The sequence below is a fragment of the Oryzias latipes genome, chromosome 19, assembly GCF_002234675.1.
Source record: "Oryzias latipes chromosome 19, ASM223467v1".
In the NCBI taxonomy this organism is placed as follows: Eukaryota; Metazoa; Chordata; class Actinopteri; order Beloniformes; family Adrianichthyidae; genus Oryzias; species Oryzias latipes.
Window position 1 is genome coordinate 19,674,953 of NC_019877.2, and position 19,342 is coordinate 19,694,294.

Below are 19,342 nucleotides of genomic sequence, written 5' to 3' on the forward strand. Positions count from 1 at the left end.
AATGACATTGAAACATTGGCCAAAATGGTATTAAATTAAATCAAGGATGATTATGACAAAGCAGATTCTGCGGTTTTGCAGTTTTCAAAAGTGATGGAGAATCTGTCAGTCATTAGATTTGTCTGTAAAGGTATTCCAGAGAAACACCTGATTGGTTTTCTTGACCTCAGTCACTTAAATGCGGAATCTATTACCACGCAAATTCTTGAGCATCTTTCTGCTTCAGGTTATAGTGCAGCTGAAATTGTCAGTCAGTCTGCGATGGAGCTTCTGCCATGATTGGGGTCAGGGGTTGTGTTCAGGCCTTATTGCAAAAGAAGGTAGGGAAGGATATACCTTAAACCCTCTGCTAGACCACCAGCTGCATTTGGCATCGGTCCATGCAAAGTAAGCAGAGCCGTGTGCAAAAACCTTTCCTGATCTATCAGGATCCCTGCACTCTTTTTGATTATGTGTCACAGAACTATGATGTTCCCTCCCTAAAACGACTGTTGGAGATCAGGTAGACAAGCCATCATGATGTGACCAAGTGCCTTATGGAGAATCAGGATGACTGACAAACTTTCCAACGAGATTCTTGTCAAAAAAATGATGTTGGAAAAAGATTTCAAAAAGACTGATGCTGACGGCGATGTAGAGTTTATAGACCTCGCCACTGTTTGCAAATATCTACTGGGGTATAAGAATGACTTTCCTCAGCTCCATCATATGTATATGACCTCCATTGTTATTGGTTATCCTCTGCACCATGTAAAACCTCTTTCTCTACTTTGTCTCGAGTTCTTACTTGTTATTTGTTAGAACTTCTGCAAAAAAAAATTCAGACGACTGATGCTGTAATGACGGATATAAGCCATGCTGTGTGTTCAGAACTAAATAAACTAAAGTGACAAAAAAACATATAAAAGAAATTAAGACAAAAGAACACAAAAGAATTAATAGCTAAACCCATAGATAAACTTTAAAATAAGTAAATCAAAAAGTGACAAAAATTACATAAACAAATGAAAAGGACAAAAAAACTAAACCAAAGATAAACTTGATAATAAATATAGTAAAGTGACACAAAGTATGTAATAAATAAATAAATGAAGAAGATATTAAAAAAAGACAGAACAGAGAGGATAAAACAGACAGACAGACAGGATTAAAATAAATAAATAAAATAGCTAAAACTCACTCGCTCACTCACTCACACCCGAGCCTCTCAGTATAGCCCATCCCCCCATCCCATTCCGTCTGCACCCCCAACAGGGGCTGGCTAGATCTGGCCATGGGTGCAACCAACATACGGAAGTCTGCTGCTCACACAGTAAATGTATATTCTATGCAAGTCTAGCACCTCAGCGGCAAAAACCCAGGCTTTTGTCCAAGAAATGCTGTTTCATCATAGAAATATTGTTTGACTGGAAGTGGACAATGAAAAAAAACATGCATCAAATCAACTATTGTATTTTGTTAGTCCTTTTATTGGGCTACAGTTTTGAAAAACGCATGTGAGACACAGAATGAGGGCTAAACAATGTAGAAGTTTCCAACACCAGAGAGATCCAAAAGCTTGCTTTTTTCTTTTTCTTATGGGGATTTTTGACCAAAATGCAGTTTTCATTTAATTACATTTTGCAAATCATTGGAAAAATGGAAGAATTTTTTTTGCACAAATGTTTTTGAGATCCACTTTATAAGTATACTGTAGAAATTTTTTTTTAAGTTCAGGGTTTAAAAGCCTCTTTTTTAAAAGTTTTTTCCAGCAGACTCACACTGTTCTTGAATTCAATTTTTTATATTTAGATTGTTAATGCATATCAGTTATCAGAAGATAAACACACACACACACACGCGCACACACACAAGCAAGCAATATATTTGTGAAATAGTTAAGAAGAGTCATAACAGTTCTTGTTAATCTGCTGCTTTGCCTGGAAAAGTTTCATTCTGGTGGCCCATGTACCTTTTCTCCACTTCATCACACTGCACCAGTTTCTTATTAGTGTAAATGTTACCAAAAAAATGAATTCACAGAAAAAAGGACGTGTTCTCCATGATTGAGATGTAATAAAAGTAAATTTATTTACCTGCCAAATGCTGTTGTTTTCATGTTCATAGTGTGCTGGTGCTGCTATTTCTTCTTGAGTAAAAATATTTTCTTGATTATTCCTAATTTTATTGCTTGAATTACAACTGAATTCTTAAGTTTTGTTTGATAGAAAGATTCCAAATGTAATATAATCTCTAGAAATAGAATCTGGGAACATAATTTTTGGTTGTCCCCCTTCAGGCCTCCAGTTTTATGTTTTCCTGTTCAAATCTGATCCAAAAGAATAAAACATGTTCTCCCCCGGATGTGGAGCTTTATTCTGAAGGTCTGAACCGGAAGAGGTCCTCTGTCACTGATGAACCGCTCTCTTGACTGCTCTTTCTCGCTGTCACATTCCCGCTCTGCTCCGTCCTGCTGCTCTCAGCCTCTCCAAGACTTTTTAGTCGGCACAAAATGAACGACAGTGAACTCACCAGCTATGAGTTCGAGCGACGGTTCGACCAGCAGCGAGCCTTTGAATGGATGCAGGAAAACTGGTGAGCAAAAAAAGTCTAATCTCTAAAAATGTATTTAAAGTTAAAAAAAGAGAAAAAAATATCACGTTCGCAGCTTAAAAAAGAAGAAGAAGAGGTGGACTCCGAGCTTATATAAGCATCCTGTCCTGAGCTGTCCCGCGTGCGGACATCTTTTAACCAATAACAGTTTTATTTGAAAGCTAAAGCTATGAAGCTTCCGACGATGCAAGCTAACCTCTGGATTGTTGTAAAGGTGGAGCGATGGCCTTCGCAGGTCTGTTATCTCGTTTGCCATGAGAACCTCTCTGTTCAATCGGTGCTTTTGCAAACAATAGAGCTGCAATCTGTCGACCTTCAACATTTACTTCCATCTGCATCATGAATAAGAATGTAAACTAAAGAAGATGGAACGTAATAGTCTTCCTTAAATGATTGAGGCTGCGCAGTGACCTGTGTTAGGCATTAATTCTCCAATTTCTGTAACTTGGCAGATTTGGTAGCTGTTAGACAGGTCATGGAAAGAATTTCTATGACTTTATTGTTTGACCTCCCTCTAACCTGCTTCCTATGATTTGCATGGACGCTGCAGAGCTGTTTGAAATACCTGATCCAGCTGACTAGATGCCACAGAGTCTCCAAAGACAACAGACCTGCATCAGATTTAAGGCTTTATCTTGCATGATCAGATTGGAACAAACTATTCAAAATAAGGTTTTTAAAATAATTAAGCTAGTGCAGGACTTCTGGGCTATATTAGTTATAACTTTTAGTAAATCTGTATCTTTTTTTATCAACTTTCCTACATTCACTCCACATTTTAATAAAATACAACATTATGATTATGTATTTACCAATTTATTTATGAAAAACGATTATTTTGAAAAAGAAAACATGCTTCTTTTTATTCTCATGATAGTGGACATGTTTAAATGAAATAAAGTGTAAACTTGCTTTTCTGAGTATTTTTTTAATTCAGAATGTATTAAATCAGGAGCAGATGCAAAAATGCCATTTGTAAAAGCTTGTAGGTGTAACGTGGAAGCTATCACAGCAAGATACAAGGTTGTTACTCCGCTCTATTCTGATGCATTCACTTTTAGACAAACAGATCCATGAACGTCTTTGTTTTTCTTTGCCTGAGCTGGACTCTGGATCTAAACTGTACGGCTGGATAGCTTTAATATTGCTCCCCGTTTTGTTTACACTGATAGTGTTAGGTTGGGGTTTGAGGAGCTGGAAGCTAGCAGGAGAGTGCGTAAAAACAAATGGATGTCGGGATGTAGGGGTGGGTTTACTCCGCACCAACTGTCGCATCCACAACTTAGAGGTGAACTTCTGCACTGCAGAAAGTATGTCCTGGAAAATGAAAGTTTCTTTTTTAGTTTTCTAATCTTGGCTAAAAAAAAGCACAATCATAATCAAAAGACCACTGGGAACGCTTTAAAAAAATGGATCAAAAGATGATTTTTTTATGGAAGCAGCTCCCACATAACGTTTAAAGAAATAAAATGCTATTAATGAAGCTTTTTGTTTTATCATTTGGTCAAATGTTCAGCTTCTGAAAGATCTCAGGAACTTGGCTTGAAGGAAAGTTTGAAATGTGCTTATGACAGCAGATAAACGTGCAGTCACAACTTCCAGATAACAAATCCACAGCCAGGACATTTCTCTTCGTGTTATTTTAGTCTAAAAATGGGCATCTGTCACTTTGAGGTCAAGAGTGGATTATGGGTGAATGAAACTGTCTATTGATTTAGTGAGCTTGGTGACTGCATGCTCATCTTTATCGTATTTGCTTTCTGGTGCACATCTAACCTTATTATGAAAGAGAATTTTGTAAGAGGTCCTTATTTACATTGTGATCTATTTCAGGAAAAAGATTTGGACTTTAAATAGATGTTTTGGAACATCCTCATTTTCCTCTTATTTTTGGTTTTCTTTTTGGTATAAAAAAAAAGCAGCAAATTGTCGTTTCCCCTTATTCCCAAACCCCTCTCATTCTGCAGCACACAGACATCCAGAAGGCTTTGTCAGCTTGGGGAAATGTGAGCTGTCTTTGTTTGGTTTAAAATGTTGCAGCATCACACTGGCTGCTCTCAGCTGCCATGTGATGCTGACCTAATGTAGCCTTTTTCTGTAAACTTAAATCCAGCTGCTTTGTTTCAAAATGTTTAAGGATGTTATGTTATGAGTTTTGGTTATGTAAAAGTGCAGGTGTGGGGTCAGTAAAGATGAAGGTCATTATCAAAATTATTGTTTATTTAAACTATGTTATTGACCTATTGACAATGTTATTGATCATTGACTTAGGCAGAAGTTCAATGAACGACTTTGTAGTTGTTTCAGGCGACCTTCGGCCTTTTGTCTTGGACACTCGGGTAAAGAGAGGGGCAGAGGTGTCCACCGATCACTACCTGGTGGTGAGTTGGACTCGCTGGCGGGAAAGAGGGCTGGAAAAACTTGGAAGACCCAAACGCACTGTGAGGGTCTGCTGGGACCGTCTTGCTGAGCCCTCCGTCAGGGAAGTCTTTAACTCCCACATCCGGGAGAGCTTCAAACGGGTATCGAGGGAAGCTGGACACATTGAGTCAGAGTGGACCATGTTTTCCACCTACATTGTCTCTGCTGCTGTTCGGAGCTGTGGTCGCAAGGTCTTTGGTGCCTGTCTTTGCAGTGCTCCCCGAACCCGGTGGTGGACACCATAAGTAAGGGAAGCCGTCAAGCTGAAGAAAGAGTCCTAACAGGCCTGGCTGGCTTGTGGGACTCCAGAGGCAGCTAACGGGTACCAGCAGTCTTAGCGAGCTGCGGCCAGCATTGTTGTGGAGGCAAAAACTCTGTCCTGCGACGAGTTCAGTGAGACGAAGGACTATCGGTTAGCCTCGAAGAAATTCTAGCAAACCGTCCAGCGCCTCAGAAGCTCGGTGGTAGAGTGTCCGCCCTGTGACTGGAAGGTCGTGAGTTCAAATCCAGGCCGAGTCATACCAAAGACTCTAAAATGGGACCCAATGCCTCCCTGCTTGACATTCAGCATTAAAGGGTTGGATTGGGGGTTAATCCACCAAATGGTTCCTGAGCGTGGCTGTGTCTTCAGCTCATTCCCCCCCAGGGGATGGGTCAGATGCGGAGGACAAATTTCACACACCCAGGTGTGTGACAACTAATGGTACTTTAACTTGAAAGGGAAAGCAGTTCTCTGCAGGCACCATTTTCAGTGCAGGTGGGGAGATTTTGACTTCAACTGGGGACATTGTCGGGCGGTGGACAGACTACTCAATCTCACTGGCATGGCTTCGATTGAGGGAAGAGATGATGAGGACTTTGGGGTGAGGCAGTCCATCACCAAGTTGAAGCCATTGAGGTAGTCAATGAGCTCCTCTGTGGCAAGGTTCTGGGAGTGGACAAAGTCTGGCCTGAGTACCTCAAGTATCTGGATGCTGTGGGAATGTCAGCATCGTGTGGCAGTCGGGAACTGTACCACTGGACTGGCGCCAGCCCTGTCTGCCTGTCCACACCGGAGGGTATGTTCCACCTACCGGGGAATCGCACTCCTCAGCCTTCCTGGAAAAAGTCTATGTCAGGATACTGGAGAGGAAAGTCAGTCCAATGGTAGAACCTCAGATCCAGGAGCAACAGTGTGGTTTCCGTCCTGGACATGCAACGGTGGAGCAGCACTACACGCTCTTTAGGGTGCTTGAGGGTTCGTGGGAGTTTGCTCATCCAGTCCATATGTGTTTCGTGGATTTGGAGAAAGCATTCGACCGCTTCCCCCTGGTTTCTGTGGAGGGTGCTCTGGGAGTAAGGGGTTTAGGAAGCCTTACTGAGGGGTGTCTGGTCTCTGTATGAACGTAGCAAGAGCTTGGATCGCATAGCTGGCAGTAAGTCAGACCTGTTCCCAGTGCATGTTGGACTCCAACAGGGCGGCTCTTTGTTCTGATCATTTTCTTTATTAATAGAATTTCTAGGGAAATTCACGAGAAAATCCTGGTTTGGGGACCCCAGGATTTCCTCTCTGCTCTTTGTAGATGATATTGTCCTGTTGGCTTCATCGAGCCAGGACCTCCAGCCCACATCGGGGTGGTTTGTAGCCGAGTGTAAAATGGCTGGGGATAGGGTCAGCACCGCAAAGTCGGAGGCCATGGTTCTTGACCGGAGAAAGGTAGTTTGCCCTCTCTGAGTGGGTGGGTGGAGTGCTCCTGCACAGTATCTTGGGGTCATGTTCACGAGTCAAGGAAGAATGGAGCGCAAGATTGACGGGCGGATCAGGGCAGCGTCTGTAGTTATGCGGTGACTGTACTGATCCGTTGTGGGGAAGAGAGCTGAGCCAGAAAGCAAAGCTTTCGATCTTCGTCCCAATACTCGCCTATGGTCATGAACTTTGGGTCTTGACCGAAAGAACGAGGTCCTAAATACAAGTGACTGAAATGAGCTTTCTCCGTAGGGTGGCTGGGCGTTCCCTTAGAGATAGGGTAAGAAGCTTAGTCCGAAGAGCTCGGAGTAGAATCGCTTCTTCTCCACAACTAGAGGAGCAAGTTGAGGTGGCTCAGGCATCTAGTCTGGATGCCTTCTGGACGTCTCCCTGGTGAGGTGTTCTGGTCATGTCGGAGACTGCTGCTCCCGCGACCCAGTCCCAAATAAGCGGAAGAAGATGGATGGATGTTATTGACTTGTTACTGAGGGGCTACAGAATTGAGCCCTGTTGAATACCACTTATCAAAGAGGAGGATGGACATAAACTCTGGACCTGAGCTGACTGTGCTTTAAAATATCAAATTTATTTATTTCTATTGCACCTTTCAGGTAAACCAAACACCTCAAGGTGCTTTATATAAAAACAAACAAAAACGCAAATACACCATTCCCCACACATGCAAGAAAATAAGATAAACCCCTCATGATAATACAAACAGAAACAAACAAATAAAAGAGAAATGGTTATAAGGGGAGCAAAAGCAAAGATTACCCTGAGGCGCCATCCACATTATCCTCCTTTTGGCTCGGATGTTAGCATCACTGATGGTAAAAGAACTGGACTGAACAACCCTCCCGCCCTCGCGGGTACTCAAATGCTGAAATCCCACAGACTTCTATTGAGAAACAAACAGCTATTTTGTTCGTCAGAATAACCATTCTTGATCTACTACCTAATATTAACACAGCCAAAGGTGAGAAAACACTCATATACAATCTAAAATGTAGAAGTAATAGATAAAAACGTTGAAATGTAAAAGAGCTAAAATATAAAAGGCTAAATTAAAAGTTCTTAGTTCATAAAAAGTATAAAAGCAGCTAGAATATACAATTATTAAAATATAGTAAGGTGATACATTAAAGGACAACATAAGTAACAGGCACAAAACAAATAATTACTGTACATGATCAAATGTCATAAAATAGGAGAGTGAAATTCCAGATCTACTATAACATACAAGATCTAATTAAAAGCTGAGGATATAGGTGCATCTTTAGTTTCTTTTTAAAAACCTCCACAGTGAATAAGGCCCTCACATCCTCAGGCAGGCTGTTCCCCAAGTGAGGCCCGTAGTTTCTGAGCAAGGCCTCGCCGTGGATTTTTGTTCTAACCCCAGAGACCTTCAGCAGGCCCACACCTGAGGATCTAAGGGCTCTGGGAGGTTCAAACACTAAAAGCAAGTCTGATGAGGAAAATAATCTTAAAATCAATCAAGGTGAAAGGGAGCCAGTGCAGAGATTTTAATGTCTGTGTAATTTACTTCCTCTTCCTGGTTCTTGTTAAAAGACACGCAATCGAGTTTTGGAATAGCTGCATGCAATTAAGGGTGCTTTTCTTTACACCAGAAAGGATGGCATTACAGTAATCTATTCTTGAAGTTTTAAAAGATTGAATTAGGATTTCCGCTCCAGCTCTAGATAGAAAAGGTCTAACTCGGGCGATATTCCTCAGATGGTAAAATGCAGTTTAAGTTACTTGATTGGCGTGTTGGTCAAAGCCAAAGTCTGCATCTAGAAACACACAGAGGTTCCGTACTGTATTACAAACAATCATACAGTTTAGTTGACAGATAAAATTTGACCTTTTCTCTCTCAGCTTCAGAACCGACAACCAAGACTTCTGTTTTGTCTTGGTTGAGCTGCGAAAAAGATATGAGTGATACCGGGTGTTCTGTATAGCCGTGTTATTACTGTACAGAATCACAGAAAATGTAGAGAAAAAAACTCTGGAAAGTTACAGAATTCTTTTGCAGAAAAATAACAAAAAGTAACTTTATAGATGGTCTCATTTAAAAAAAAAATTATTTCAAGGGAACTTTATAGGTATTTTAATTAATTAATTGAAAAAAATATATAAATTTTTTGAATTTTCATATTTTTGGCTAGTTAGAGAATACAGTGTTCAGTAAAACAAAAACACATTCACTCATTGATTTCTCAAATTGGATCTCCACATTTTTAACATAGAATATCTCTATTTTAAATAATAAATTATCAACATTTTTTTTACATTCTTTCAATAAAGATAGTGGCTTTCAAATAAAATTACAATAGAGGAGTCAATTTCACCATAAAGTTTAGAAAATTAGCAAAAGTTTCCTGCTAAATGTTTTTGTGGTTTTATGGAAGCAGACACTTTGAAACGAGCAGGAAAAAAAGTATTCTGCCCCTAGTGGAATAATGAAGAACTACAGGGCAGAAAACATGAACAAAGTTAAACACGACTTTTTAAAGAAAGTTTAGATCTTGCTAATGAGATTGAGGACTCAGAAATGCATGAATGAAATATGTGAATGATTATAAAGAGGAAAATCAATTTCTTTAACTATTCATAATTTTTTAAGTGTTTACTAGACCAATTAGTCTCTATTTCTACACTTTGGTGGATGCCTACAAATAATCCTGACCTTAAAAAAGCAGATTATTAAGCACTAATGTGTCATTTCGTCATGGTGGCTCATTGTTGAGAGTATCTGTGCTAATGCTTGTTGTCTGTTCTCTGAAGGAGGAAGTCGTTCATGCTCTGTGGCCTGTATGCTGCGCTCGTGTTCGGCGGGCAGCACTTCATGAGGGAACGGCCAAAACTGAACCTGCGGCGGCCGTTGGTGCTGTGGTCACTCAGCCTGGCCATCTTCAGGTGAGCCGCGTCAGATTAAAGCCTTCAACACTGTTTTGTTTCACATCTCCTAATTCTCTTGCCAGTTTGATTGGTTCAAACATCACATCAGTAGCTTTTGTCAGTGAAAGTACAAACCTCATAACTGTCATTAACGTCATTCCTTCTCTGTTCCTCATCTGCGGTTTGCCTGCAGGCTACATCAGCTTGAGCCTCTGGTTTCCCCATAAACCTGCTGTGTTTATTGCAGTGAGGCTTTGTACTCATAAAGGTTCTGCATTGATCCAGACAGGGTGAGGGTGTTTTTACCACCAGTTACAGACGTTTGTCTGCAGTTAGTGCTCATCATTTAATGAAATTCATCTTTAAGTGCTAGTTTGTCCAGTGTGGATGAGTAATCTTTTTTCCAAATAGAATCAATCTCAAATCTTGATCTTTGTATCAAATGTTGGGACTAAATAGGTTTGACAGGTTTTTTCCTTTGTTTTTGTTCGTCTCTGTTATCTTTGTGCGGAGGTGTAGATCGTCCATACCCAAAGTTTGAACAATCGATGGCTCTGTAGCACAAAGTGTGAACTTTCAAAACCAGTGCTTCACTGACAGGATGCAGGCTAGAGGCGTCTGCGATTGGAGAACCCGTTTAACAGGCTGTTCTTCATTGCATACCGCTTATAGTTTGTGCTGGCAGGCAGTTGTCGTTCTTTCTCCTGAGGTTACAACTCTATTCTAAAACGCCATCTACACTTTGCGAGAAACCGATCGACTGACTTTACTCCGAACAACGGAAGCACAAGAGAGCAGAGAGCTGGGAACATAAAATCTCGATTTCTCTAAAACAAGAAATTTGACTTAATAAAAAAAAAATCGATTAATCGTCAGCCCTAGTATGCCGGATGAAATTCCTGCTGTAACCAATGCACAGTTGAGCAGTAACTGCTTTGAAATAAGAGAAGAATTTGCCTTTAAATTTTTGAATTATTTCGCACAAATTCTGCAAATAAGCTCGATTAAAAACGGCCAACTTCACATTAATTTTTAAAAATAAATGGTCATATTTAAAATGCATATATGCAAAAATCAAATGTATATAAAAAATATATATAAATATACGTTAGAATGTATAAACATGACTTATATTCTCTGCATCAGGAAAAGTATTTCACATATGTGAGGAACTAAACTACACTCTTTTTCTTGCTTGTTAATATTCTTAGCATAAATTTTTGTACAGGCTTTTTCCATTGGTTAAAACGGTCAGAAATTGTCATTAGTGCACTGGTTAAAAAAGCCAACCTGATCCTGAATCAGTGTTTCAGCTGTTGTACCTCTGTGCACAAAGCTCAACGATTAGCCAACAGTAGCATTGAATTGTTTTGCAAGTTGCTGCAAATGTGTTTTTGACGTGTCATGGAGGGATTTGTCAGTGTTTAACCATGACTCCACTGCATTTTTATGGGTTTATAGTTACATAAGTTAAGTATTGTTGGGCTTTTATGGTTTAATAACATTTAAACCTAGACTTCCCACAAACTTGTATAAAGTATTCCCCCTGTATTTATGTGGGTTAGGGACCAGACATATGGCCCCCCACCCCCGCGGCTAGACTGTCCGTCACCGATCCTTACTCATCAAAAACCCGTCTGAAACATTTCAAACATTTATTAAAGAAGATTGGACTATTGCTCAACGTAGGGTATTCAGAGCAATAGACTGTACCGTAGTGTACTTTATAACCTACATTAGGAGTGTCTCTCTGTCACTCTGTGCTTCCTCCTTCACCGGCTAAGTGTGAGAGGTCCTGCAGCGCGATTTGAGCGTCGGGCACGCCGCCTCAGTCCGGAGGGGAAACAAACTCTGGAAGGAGAAGCATTTCCTTACACAACACCGGTTTCATCCATAATTCATTCATCCTGATTATCTGTCGCCATTATCTTCCTCAGCGTTTCAGGATATTTTCCGAATCAGCTGATGCCATTTCTGCATGCAGGGACACTCTCGGGGCAATCTCCATCCTTCTTCCTCAGAAATATTCGCAGCACCTCCCTCAGACGCAAAATTATTAAACAAGCATCTTGAGTTGTCTGAGCTTTTGTGATGAACCAGAAAAGTCACGTGACTTTAAAAAAAAACACACAAAGAAACGTGGAAATACGAAACACTGCGAATATTGAAAATGTGACTTCCGATTCTTTGAAGAGCTTTTCGTGGTGAAATAACAGATTTGGGGTTCTGCCATGTGATTTTTCCACAGCATCATCGGAGCGGTCCGAACCGGAACCTACATGCTGCACGTTCTCCTGAACGGAGGCTTCAGACAGTCGGTGTGTGACAGCAGTTTCTACAAAGCACCCGTCACCAAGTTCTGGGCCTACGCCTTTGCTCTCAGCAAGGTCCCTGAGCTGGGTAGGACCTGCACCCGTCTCTCTCTTCTAATGGATGCACTCTGAGATTAAAAGGAGCTTTACACTAAACAAAAATAAGGTTATAAAGATGAGGTTTGGATGTAAAAGTAACATTTATGCCCCTTGTGGCAACAAATCCATATTACCAAAAGCAGTTTGTCTTTTTTATTTAACACGTTTTTAGAAAGTTTTCTATACTAAAGACAATAACATGACAGATTAAAAATGAATAGTTTTGACATTTCTTTTGCGGATTTTTGTTTAAGTTTGCACTCTAAGCGACTTGATTTGACTAAAACATAAATGTAACTGATCCCATCATTCAGAATAAATACAGAAAACAGTTTATAGATGCATCTGAAAGAGTAAGAATGTGATAAGCTTTTACTCAATAAATTAAAAAAGGAAGAAAAAAAGCATTCCTTTAACAAGCTTTTGACAGACGTTAAAATGTTCCATGTTTTTTTTAATTTAAATTCATTTTGATGATTATAGATAATGAAAGTCAAAAATTTATTGTCTCAGAAAATGACAATATTACATCAGATTGATCCAAAAAGTACGTTTTCAGCACAAATGTCAGGCTTTAAATGTTCATTCACTCAATATTTTAGTTAGGCCTCTTTTTAAATGATGCTTTATTTCTGTAGCACTTTATAACCAAAGTGCCTGACGATAAAAGGAAGACAGACATTTAAATGTCAGATATCACACACAGTTCTGCAGGAATGTTATTCCATAACTGAGGGCCGGCAATGGAAAACGCGCCGTCACCCCAGTGTTTGTTCAGCAGGAGTTCATTCGAAATTTGTTTCTTGAGTTGTGGGTGGGACTGTGTGGAGTAAGCCTGCCCTCACTTCACATCATCGATCTGTCTGCACAGTCTCCCCCTGCCCCAACCTAACATAACAGGTGCAATAAAAGATCCAGCTGTACAGATACCAGCTCAGACGAGGAAAACAACGATAATAAGTGCAAACCGCAGACAACTTAAGTTTAAGCAAATTTTGCTTTTATTTAATCGCATGACAAATGTAACCCCCATTTCTGGGATGAATAATAAATAAATGAAAACTCTTGGAATCAAAGTCCCAGCTGTGTTTTAAGTCAAACTTTGTAGTCTAGACTAAAAGGAGACAAACATTCACCTTGAGAGTAGCACCATTTTCTAATGAAAAGACCTCTGAGAACACTTTGAAAACAGATCAAAAGATGATCCTCCATGGTATGGAGGCCATCAGCTTGTTTCTCTGGATTGGTGGAATGAAGCTCGGGGAGCCTGGCCTGAAGTTTGGTTCTTCTGCTCCACAAAGAGCTGACCTGATGAGATCCTTTTTGGTCTTAAACTTTTCAAAAAAGATCTCTCTCCCCCTCCGTCCCCCACAGGTGACACCATGTTCATCATCCTGCGAAAGCAACGCCTGATTTTCCTGCACTGGTACCACCACATCACTGTCCTGCTCTACTCCTGGTACACCTACAAGGACCAGGTGGCCGGCGGCGGCTGGTTCATGACCATGAACTACATGGTCCACTCTCTGATGTACTCGTACTATGCGGCACGGGCCGCGGGCCTGCGGGTGCCTCGAGTCTGCGCCATGACCATCACGGCAGCTCAGATCCTGCAGATGGCGATGGGCCTGGTTGTACTGGCGTACGTTTACTACTGGATGGACATTGCGCACTGCTTCTCATACGTGGACAAAGTTGTGTGGGGGACCATCATGTACCTGAGCTACTTGCTCCTCTTTGCCTCGTTCTTCTACAATACGTACCTCAAGGACTCCTCTGAAGTCAAAGGAACCAAAGCTGAGTAGCCAGTCTTTAAAACAATGAGGTATTTTAACAGCAAGGAGGCCGGAATCTGGTTTTTCTTTTTCCCAAACTATTTATTGGTAGGTGGGCATTTCTCCTGTGATGCATATTTACGTCCCCAAAACACGGATGCGTGCTGGCATTTAGACTCTGGTATCTATTGCAGAAACAGAGAAGGATCAAAGGGAAAGGATGCACTTGGAGAATATTGCTTTTGTAAAATGCAGTATCATATAATGCACTATCCTCAAGAAAAAAGCACTTATAGTTTCACAAAGCTGAAGAAATCGACATTTTTTTCTGCTTGTGGAATCAGCACTTCTGCACATTTCTGCTTAACTTCTGCAGTCGCTGTTTACTTAGAGCTTCTTAAAATGTAAGACATTTCCCACAATGCATGTTTACAGTGGCTAAACCAGACGTCCTGTGCATTCCTAAATAACCTCCAGACGTACAGTTGGACAAAACATTCCTATTTCTCTGCATTTAAAAATATGATAGAAAGTACCAAATTTTATTTTGAAATGCTAAAATAGTTTAAAATTCCCTTAAATGCACAACCTGACAAAATCATCTCTAAAGACTTTACTGCATTTCGGTTCATGTTTTGTGCCTCCTGGTTACTAAATCTTTAAATCTGCACCAAACAGGAACACATTTAACTTTTTCAAAGTTTAGGTTGTCATTTTTGATTATATAAAATACATTTCAGAGTTTACAGATAGAAGTAGGTCTCTGGATTTAGATGGTCACTAAGTCGCACTTTTAGTTTTTCATTTAAATATTAATGACAATACGTTATTTGTTTAAAAACAACCAACAAACAAATGCAGAATACTAAACTAGTCAATGATAGTATGCTATGACGTGTCTTGTTTCACCGAGTTAGCCTCGGTGCTTAAGTCTACTGTGAGTGATTGCAAATGAGAGCCAGGTGTGTGAGGCATCTGTGCGCCGGGGTTGCTGGGATATGTAGTGGTTTAGAACTCTGGAGATGATTCCTGCCGATGACCAGAGGGAGAGATAGACCTGACTTCTGTCAGAGAAGTATTGTTAGTGCCACCCTGCCTGCATTACTGAGCGTTACATCCAGACCTGATCTTCTGATTTCCTGAGCCTGTTTTGACTCTGACTCTGTTAGCCTGCAGCCTGCCCCGAATCTCGCCTGGATCCTGACTATTCTCGTTTTTTCTCTGATGCTCCTTATTTACCCTCTGCCTGCCTGACCCTCATTTAGTGTTATTGACTTTTAGCTGAGCTTATCAACTTGCTGCAATTGGATCCAGCCATCTGCCCGTTTTGTGAACCCCCCCCCCCCCCCCCCCCTTTTAAAAAAAGTTTTAAACTGAGCCTTTTAAGCCGCTGTTGGAAACCATATTTTGAATTAAAGTCAACACTGGTAGGCCTTAGATCAGGGGTCTGCAACCTTAAAGAGCCATTTGGTCCAATTTGTCACTGACCCAAAACCCAACGAGAGCCACTTCACCGATTCTAAAAATGCACTGCATTTGTGACCATTCATTTATTAAATGTAGCTTTCAAGTATTTACACTAATTGAATTACGACAATGTTATATTTTTCTTTATTTAATCATTTCAACTCCCTTTTATTTTGACAGCAGCACATACAAGTGTCTTTCAAAATAAAGTACATCCTGTGTAAATGAAGTAAAAATGTTAGAAATGATGAGTGTGCTGCGCCTTCATGCTTTTTGTCCTTATACTATCAATTATATACAAAAGACTGGTGTAGAATCCACATTTAAAAAAATATAAGCATTATGAAAAAGTATTATATAAACATGGAAACATTTTTCTATCATTTCCTTTAGTTTATGTCACTTTAAAAATGGAAATAAAATTAGAACAAATTAATCAAAACTACAAACCCATTATTTATTTTAATCATTATTTTTTCAAAGCCAAAGATCCACATTGGAGTGAGAAAAGGGCCGCATGCGGCTCTGGAGCCTCAGGTTGCAGACCCCTCCCTTAGATTGAAGAACAAAGGGAAATTATGCTCCTCATGTTTGGTACTGGATTTTGTTCTTATGTTTGTTTCTTTTAATGCCATAACAATTTATAGGCAGCTCTTTGACCCATTTCTTTCCAAATATTGAAAATTACAGACCAACATAATAGACTTTTATGGTGACTTTTCTTTACTTATAGATTGTATCCCTGTAAAGGTCACCTGTCATCGTGGACTCCGCTTTTAACTTTTCCGTCCCATTAATGTGCTTATGCATTTCCATGTTGCACATGTCTGTTTGCAAACTGGTTATTTGGCAAATCTAAAAACCTAAAAAGTTCATGTTTAATGATGCTGTGATTTATGTTCCAGAGGTCTGTTCCATGTCAGCATTCACACACAACACTGCTGTAGAGTTCTAGTGCTCTGAAAGCAGAGTTTAAGGACCTAGAAGCTTGAAATAAATCCATCCCAGTTTTGTATTTCCACTTGATTGTGAGTGAAACGCTTTCAATAAAATCTAAAGTTGCTGCACATATTTGGAGTTTGCTATTCTGTCACTTTTCGGCATGTGTCATCTGCATCACTCATTCAGAGCAGCTCCTCTGTTAAAATCTACAAATGTTCTTGATTACAACATGCTTTTTAATGAAAATGCTTTGCCCTTTATTCATTTTGCACTGACCAAATAATAACTCAGAAGTCATTGCCGGCCTGAACTCTGCAAACTCGGTTGGAGTGTTTTGACAGCAGGGCGAAGACTTGCTGCAGGGAGCAGAGCTGTGAACGAATGAGCACCGCTCACCGTCCCAGATTAAGGTCAGTGCTGCAACATAATCTCTGCACACAGGTTCCAAAAATTCAGTTTCAGTGCAAATACATGACAGCATTTAATCCATAGTCTGCTTTTGCTGCAGTTTATTTTAGATCCTCTGCAGTTTCTATGGATTTACATTTATTCTTACAATTGAATTTCTCTCATTTCTTAACAAATTAAAACGTATTGTCTTTTTTTTTTATATTATATTTGTCGGGAGCCGAGATTGACCTCATGTTATGAAGCGCTTATTCACAAGTAAGGCCCTCTTTGCACTAAAACAAATTAACTTATTTATGATATCTACCAAATGTAGATTAAAGGCAATAAAAGGGAGAGTTAAACCTTCTGGACTCTGACCCGTACTGAGCATGCTCTGACTTCCAGTGGGAAAGAATGGACTGAAAAGTGACCACTATAAAACACAAATATAAAAACAAGGCAGCTCTAACATTTAAACTACATTTTATTTATACAGGTCCAAAAAAAACGAAGAAACAATTAGACATATAAATCTAAATTTTGATATAAAACATGTATTAGTTTGTTGAGGAGATTAGGAAAGCCAAATGAGGACAGGTAAACATAAAGCAGTTTATCTATGGGTCAGAGGCCTCTATCAAAGATAAGTTGTTCAAAAAAGCTTTTAAATATCAGCTGATTTTTTTATTATTAGTATACTAGATTTGGCCACTTGGTGTCACTGCTGTGAATCCTCCACACCTTCAAATTCAGGAGTTTCATCCTGCATTAAAGTCCATTTTCTTAATCTGCTGAATCCCTTTCGGGGTCACTGGGATGCCAGCTTGTCGCAGGGCCACACAATCACACGCTGCATTAAAGTATGGTTTAGTATTTTAAATCCTCTTTGCACGTCGTTAAAGTAAATCCATTTCTTCACAGATATCTCAGGGTTTCTTTAGATATCACTTCCTTCAACTTTCTAACAGCAGCACCAGTCGAGGTATCTCTAAACTCTCCACGTTTTACACCAGCATTCTGACTTGAATTGATTTAGTGAAGGTTAGTTCACAAATACTTGTTGAACAGGGTTATGTTTCATCTGTAAAATTGCTCAGACTGGTGAACCGTCCGAGCTGAGGGTCTGAAACCTGAGGCTCCGGAGCCACATGTGGACCTTTGATCCTTCCATTATGGCTCTCTGGTTTTGAAGAAAAATGCTAACAATTTGAAAAAATAGTTTATAGTTTCAACAAATAATGTGTGGTTTTAGTTGAGTTTTTGTCATATTCGAATTTTACCAATGTCGTCATGTTTTATATGCAACCGTAAAAGGAGAAAAAGGACAAAGGCCCACTAAAGTCATAAAGATAGAAGTTGTCATGCTTTTATTTCATGTTGCAGCAGGAGGATCTTTTTTGACTTGGGTGTATTTTATTTTGAAAGCTTTTCTTAGCTTTTTAAATAAAAGAAAAAATAGTAATATGAAAAAAAAAATATTATAATTCAGTTATTGCAAATATTTAAATGCTACATTTTATAAATTGATTTCCTAACGGCCACTAAAACATGACCAGTGCATTTTTCTAAAACATGAAGCAGGACTTTGCGGTTCTCACTAAGTTTTGGTCAGTAAGAAACTGAACCAAGTGCCTTAAGGTTGCAGACTCCTGGTCCAACATTGACCCGCCTTTTCCTAACAGTGACTGGGATAGGCTCCAGCAACTCCAAGATTCCAAAAGGGATTTGACAACTTTAGAGGGTTGATGAATTTTTTTCAAAACAAACATCCAGTACTTTTTAGGGGAAATGTTTTTAAACCAGATGCTTTTGCACAAAGCGTATGTTCATTGTAACATAGATAATTATCCGTGCTTTACATTGCACTTGGTGATGTGTGGCTTAGATGCATCTGCTCAGCCATGGAAACCCATTCCATGAAGCTCTCTGTGTGCTGTACTTGGGCTAATCTGAAGGTTGCATGAAGTTTGGAGCTCTGTAGCAGCTGACTGTGCAGAAAGTCGGCAACCTCTTTGCAGTCTGTGCTTCAGCATCCGCTGACCCCTCTCTATCAGTTTACGTGGCCTACCACTTTGTGGCTGGTTTGTTCCCAAACTTCCATTTTGGTATGATAGATCAGACAGTTGACTGGGGAATATTTAGGAACAAGGATATTTCACGACTTGATTTGTTTTGCACAGGTGGCGTCCTATGACAGTTCCACGCTGGGATTCACTGAGCTCCTGAGAGCGGCCCATTCTTTCACAAATGTTTTTGAAAAACAGGTGAATTAAATCAGGCATGTCTGATTGCTTGATTTTATACACCTGTGGCCAGGTCAAGTGATTGGGACAGCTGATTCTGATACATGAAGCAAAGTTTTCTCAATATACAAATATCTAATCCTTATTTAGAAAAGTGAAGGTTCAGGGTGCTATATGACATGAAAAATATTAAATATGTATTAGTGTAACATGATCTCATATTTTGCTTTAAAACACTATTGGATTATAAATTGAAAAAAAAACGATTACCTGTAGTTTTAAACTTTTTTTAATACTGTTTGTTTTACAATAAGGTAATGAAAAGGAGTAATTTGTGTGAGATTGTGTGATAACATAAATATGGTATCGGCTTTCAAATACAATTCTTTTAGGAAGTCTATGTTTTATTGAACAATCAGGTGTTTCACTGCATCACTATTTTTATTTTGGGGGGGAATATGATTTGAATTTTTA

The 19,342-nt window shown here is 39.7% G+C and overlaps 1 protein-coding gene across 1 annotated transcript; it reads left to right on the plus strand.

The window, feature by feature from the left end:
- The first annotated feature begins 2,386 nt into the window (after positions 1 to 2,386).
- On the plus strand, positions 2,387 to 16,364 carry LOC101166505 (elongation of very long chain fatty acids protein 6). The gene is made up of 4 exons (XM_004080690.4): positions 2,387 to 2,574; positions 9,527 to 9,658; positions 11,889 to 12,040; positions 13,426 to 16,364. Exons 1-4 carry the CDS (start codon positions 2,492 to 2,494, stop codon positions 13,854 to 13,856), a joined length of 798 nt encoding a protein of 265 aa, XP_004080738.1. The 5' UTR covers positions 2,387 to 2,491; the 3' UTR covers positions 13,857 to 16,364.
- Positions 16,365 to 19,342: the final 2,978 nt, after the last annotated feature.

What these genes read in the sequence shown, in the direction of transcription:
- LOC101166505 (XM_004080690.4), top strand. Translation starts at nt 2,492, where the DNA reads ATGAACGACAGTGAACTCACCAGCTATGAGTTCGAGCGACGGTTCGAC. An exon ending in CTCAGCCTGGCCATCTTCAG is followed by an intron (nt 9,659 to 11,888) that starts GTGAGCCGCGTC and finishes ATTTTTCCACAG; the next exon opens with CATCATCGGAGCGGTCCGAA. An exon ending in CAGCAAGGTCCCTGAGCTGG is followed by an intron (nt 12,041 to 13,425) that starts GTAGGACCTGCA and finishes CGTCCCCCACAG; the next exon opens with GTGACACCATGTTCATCATC.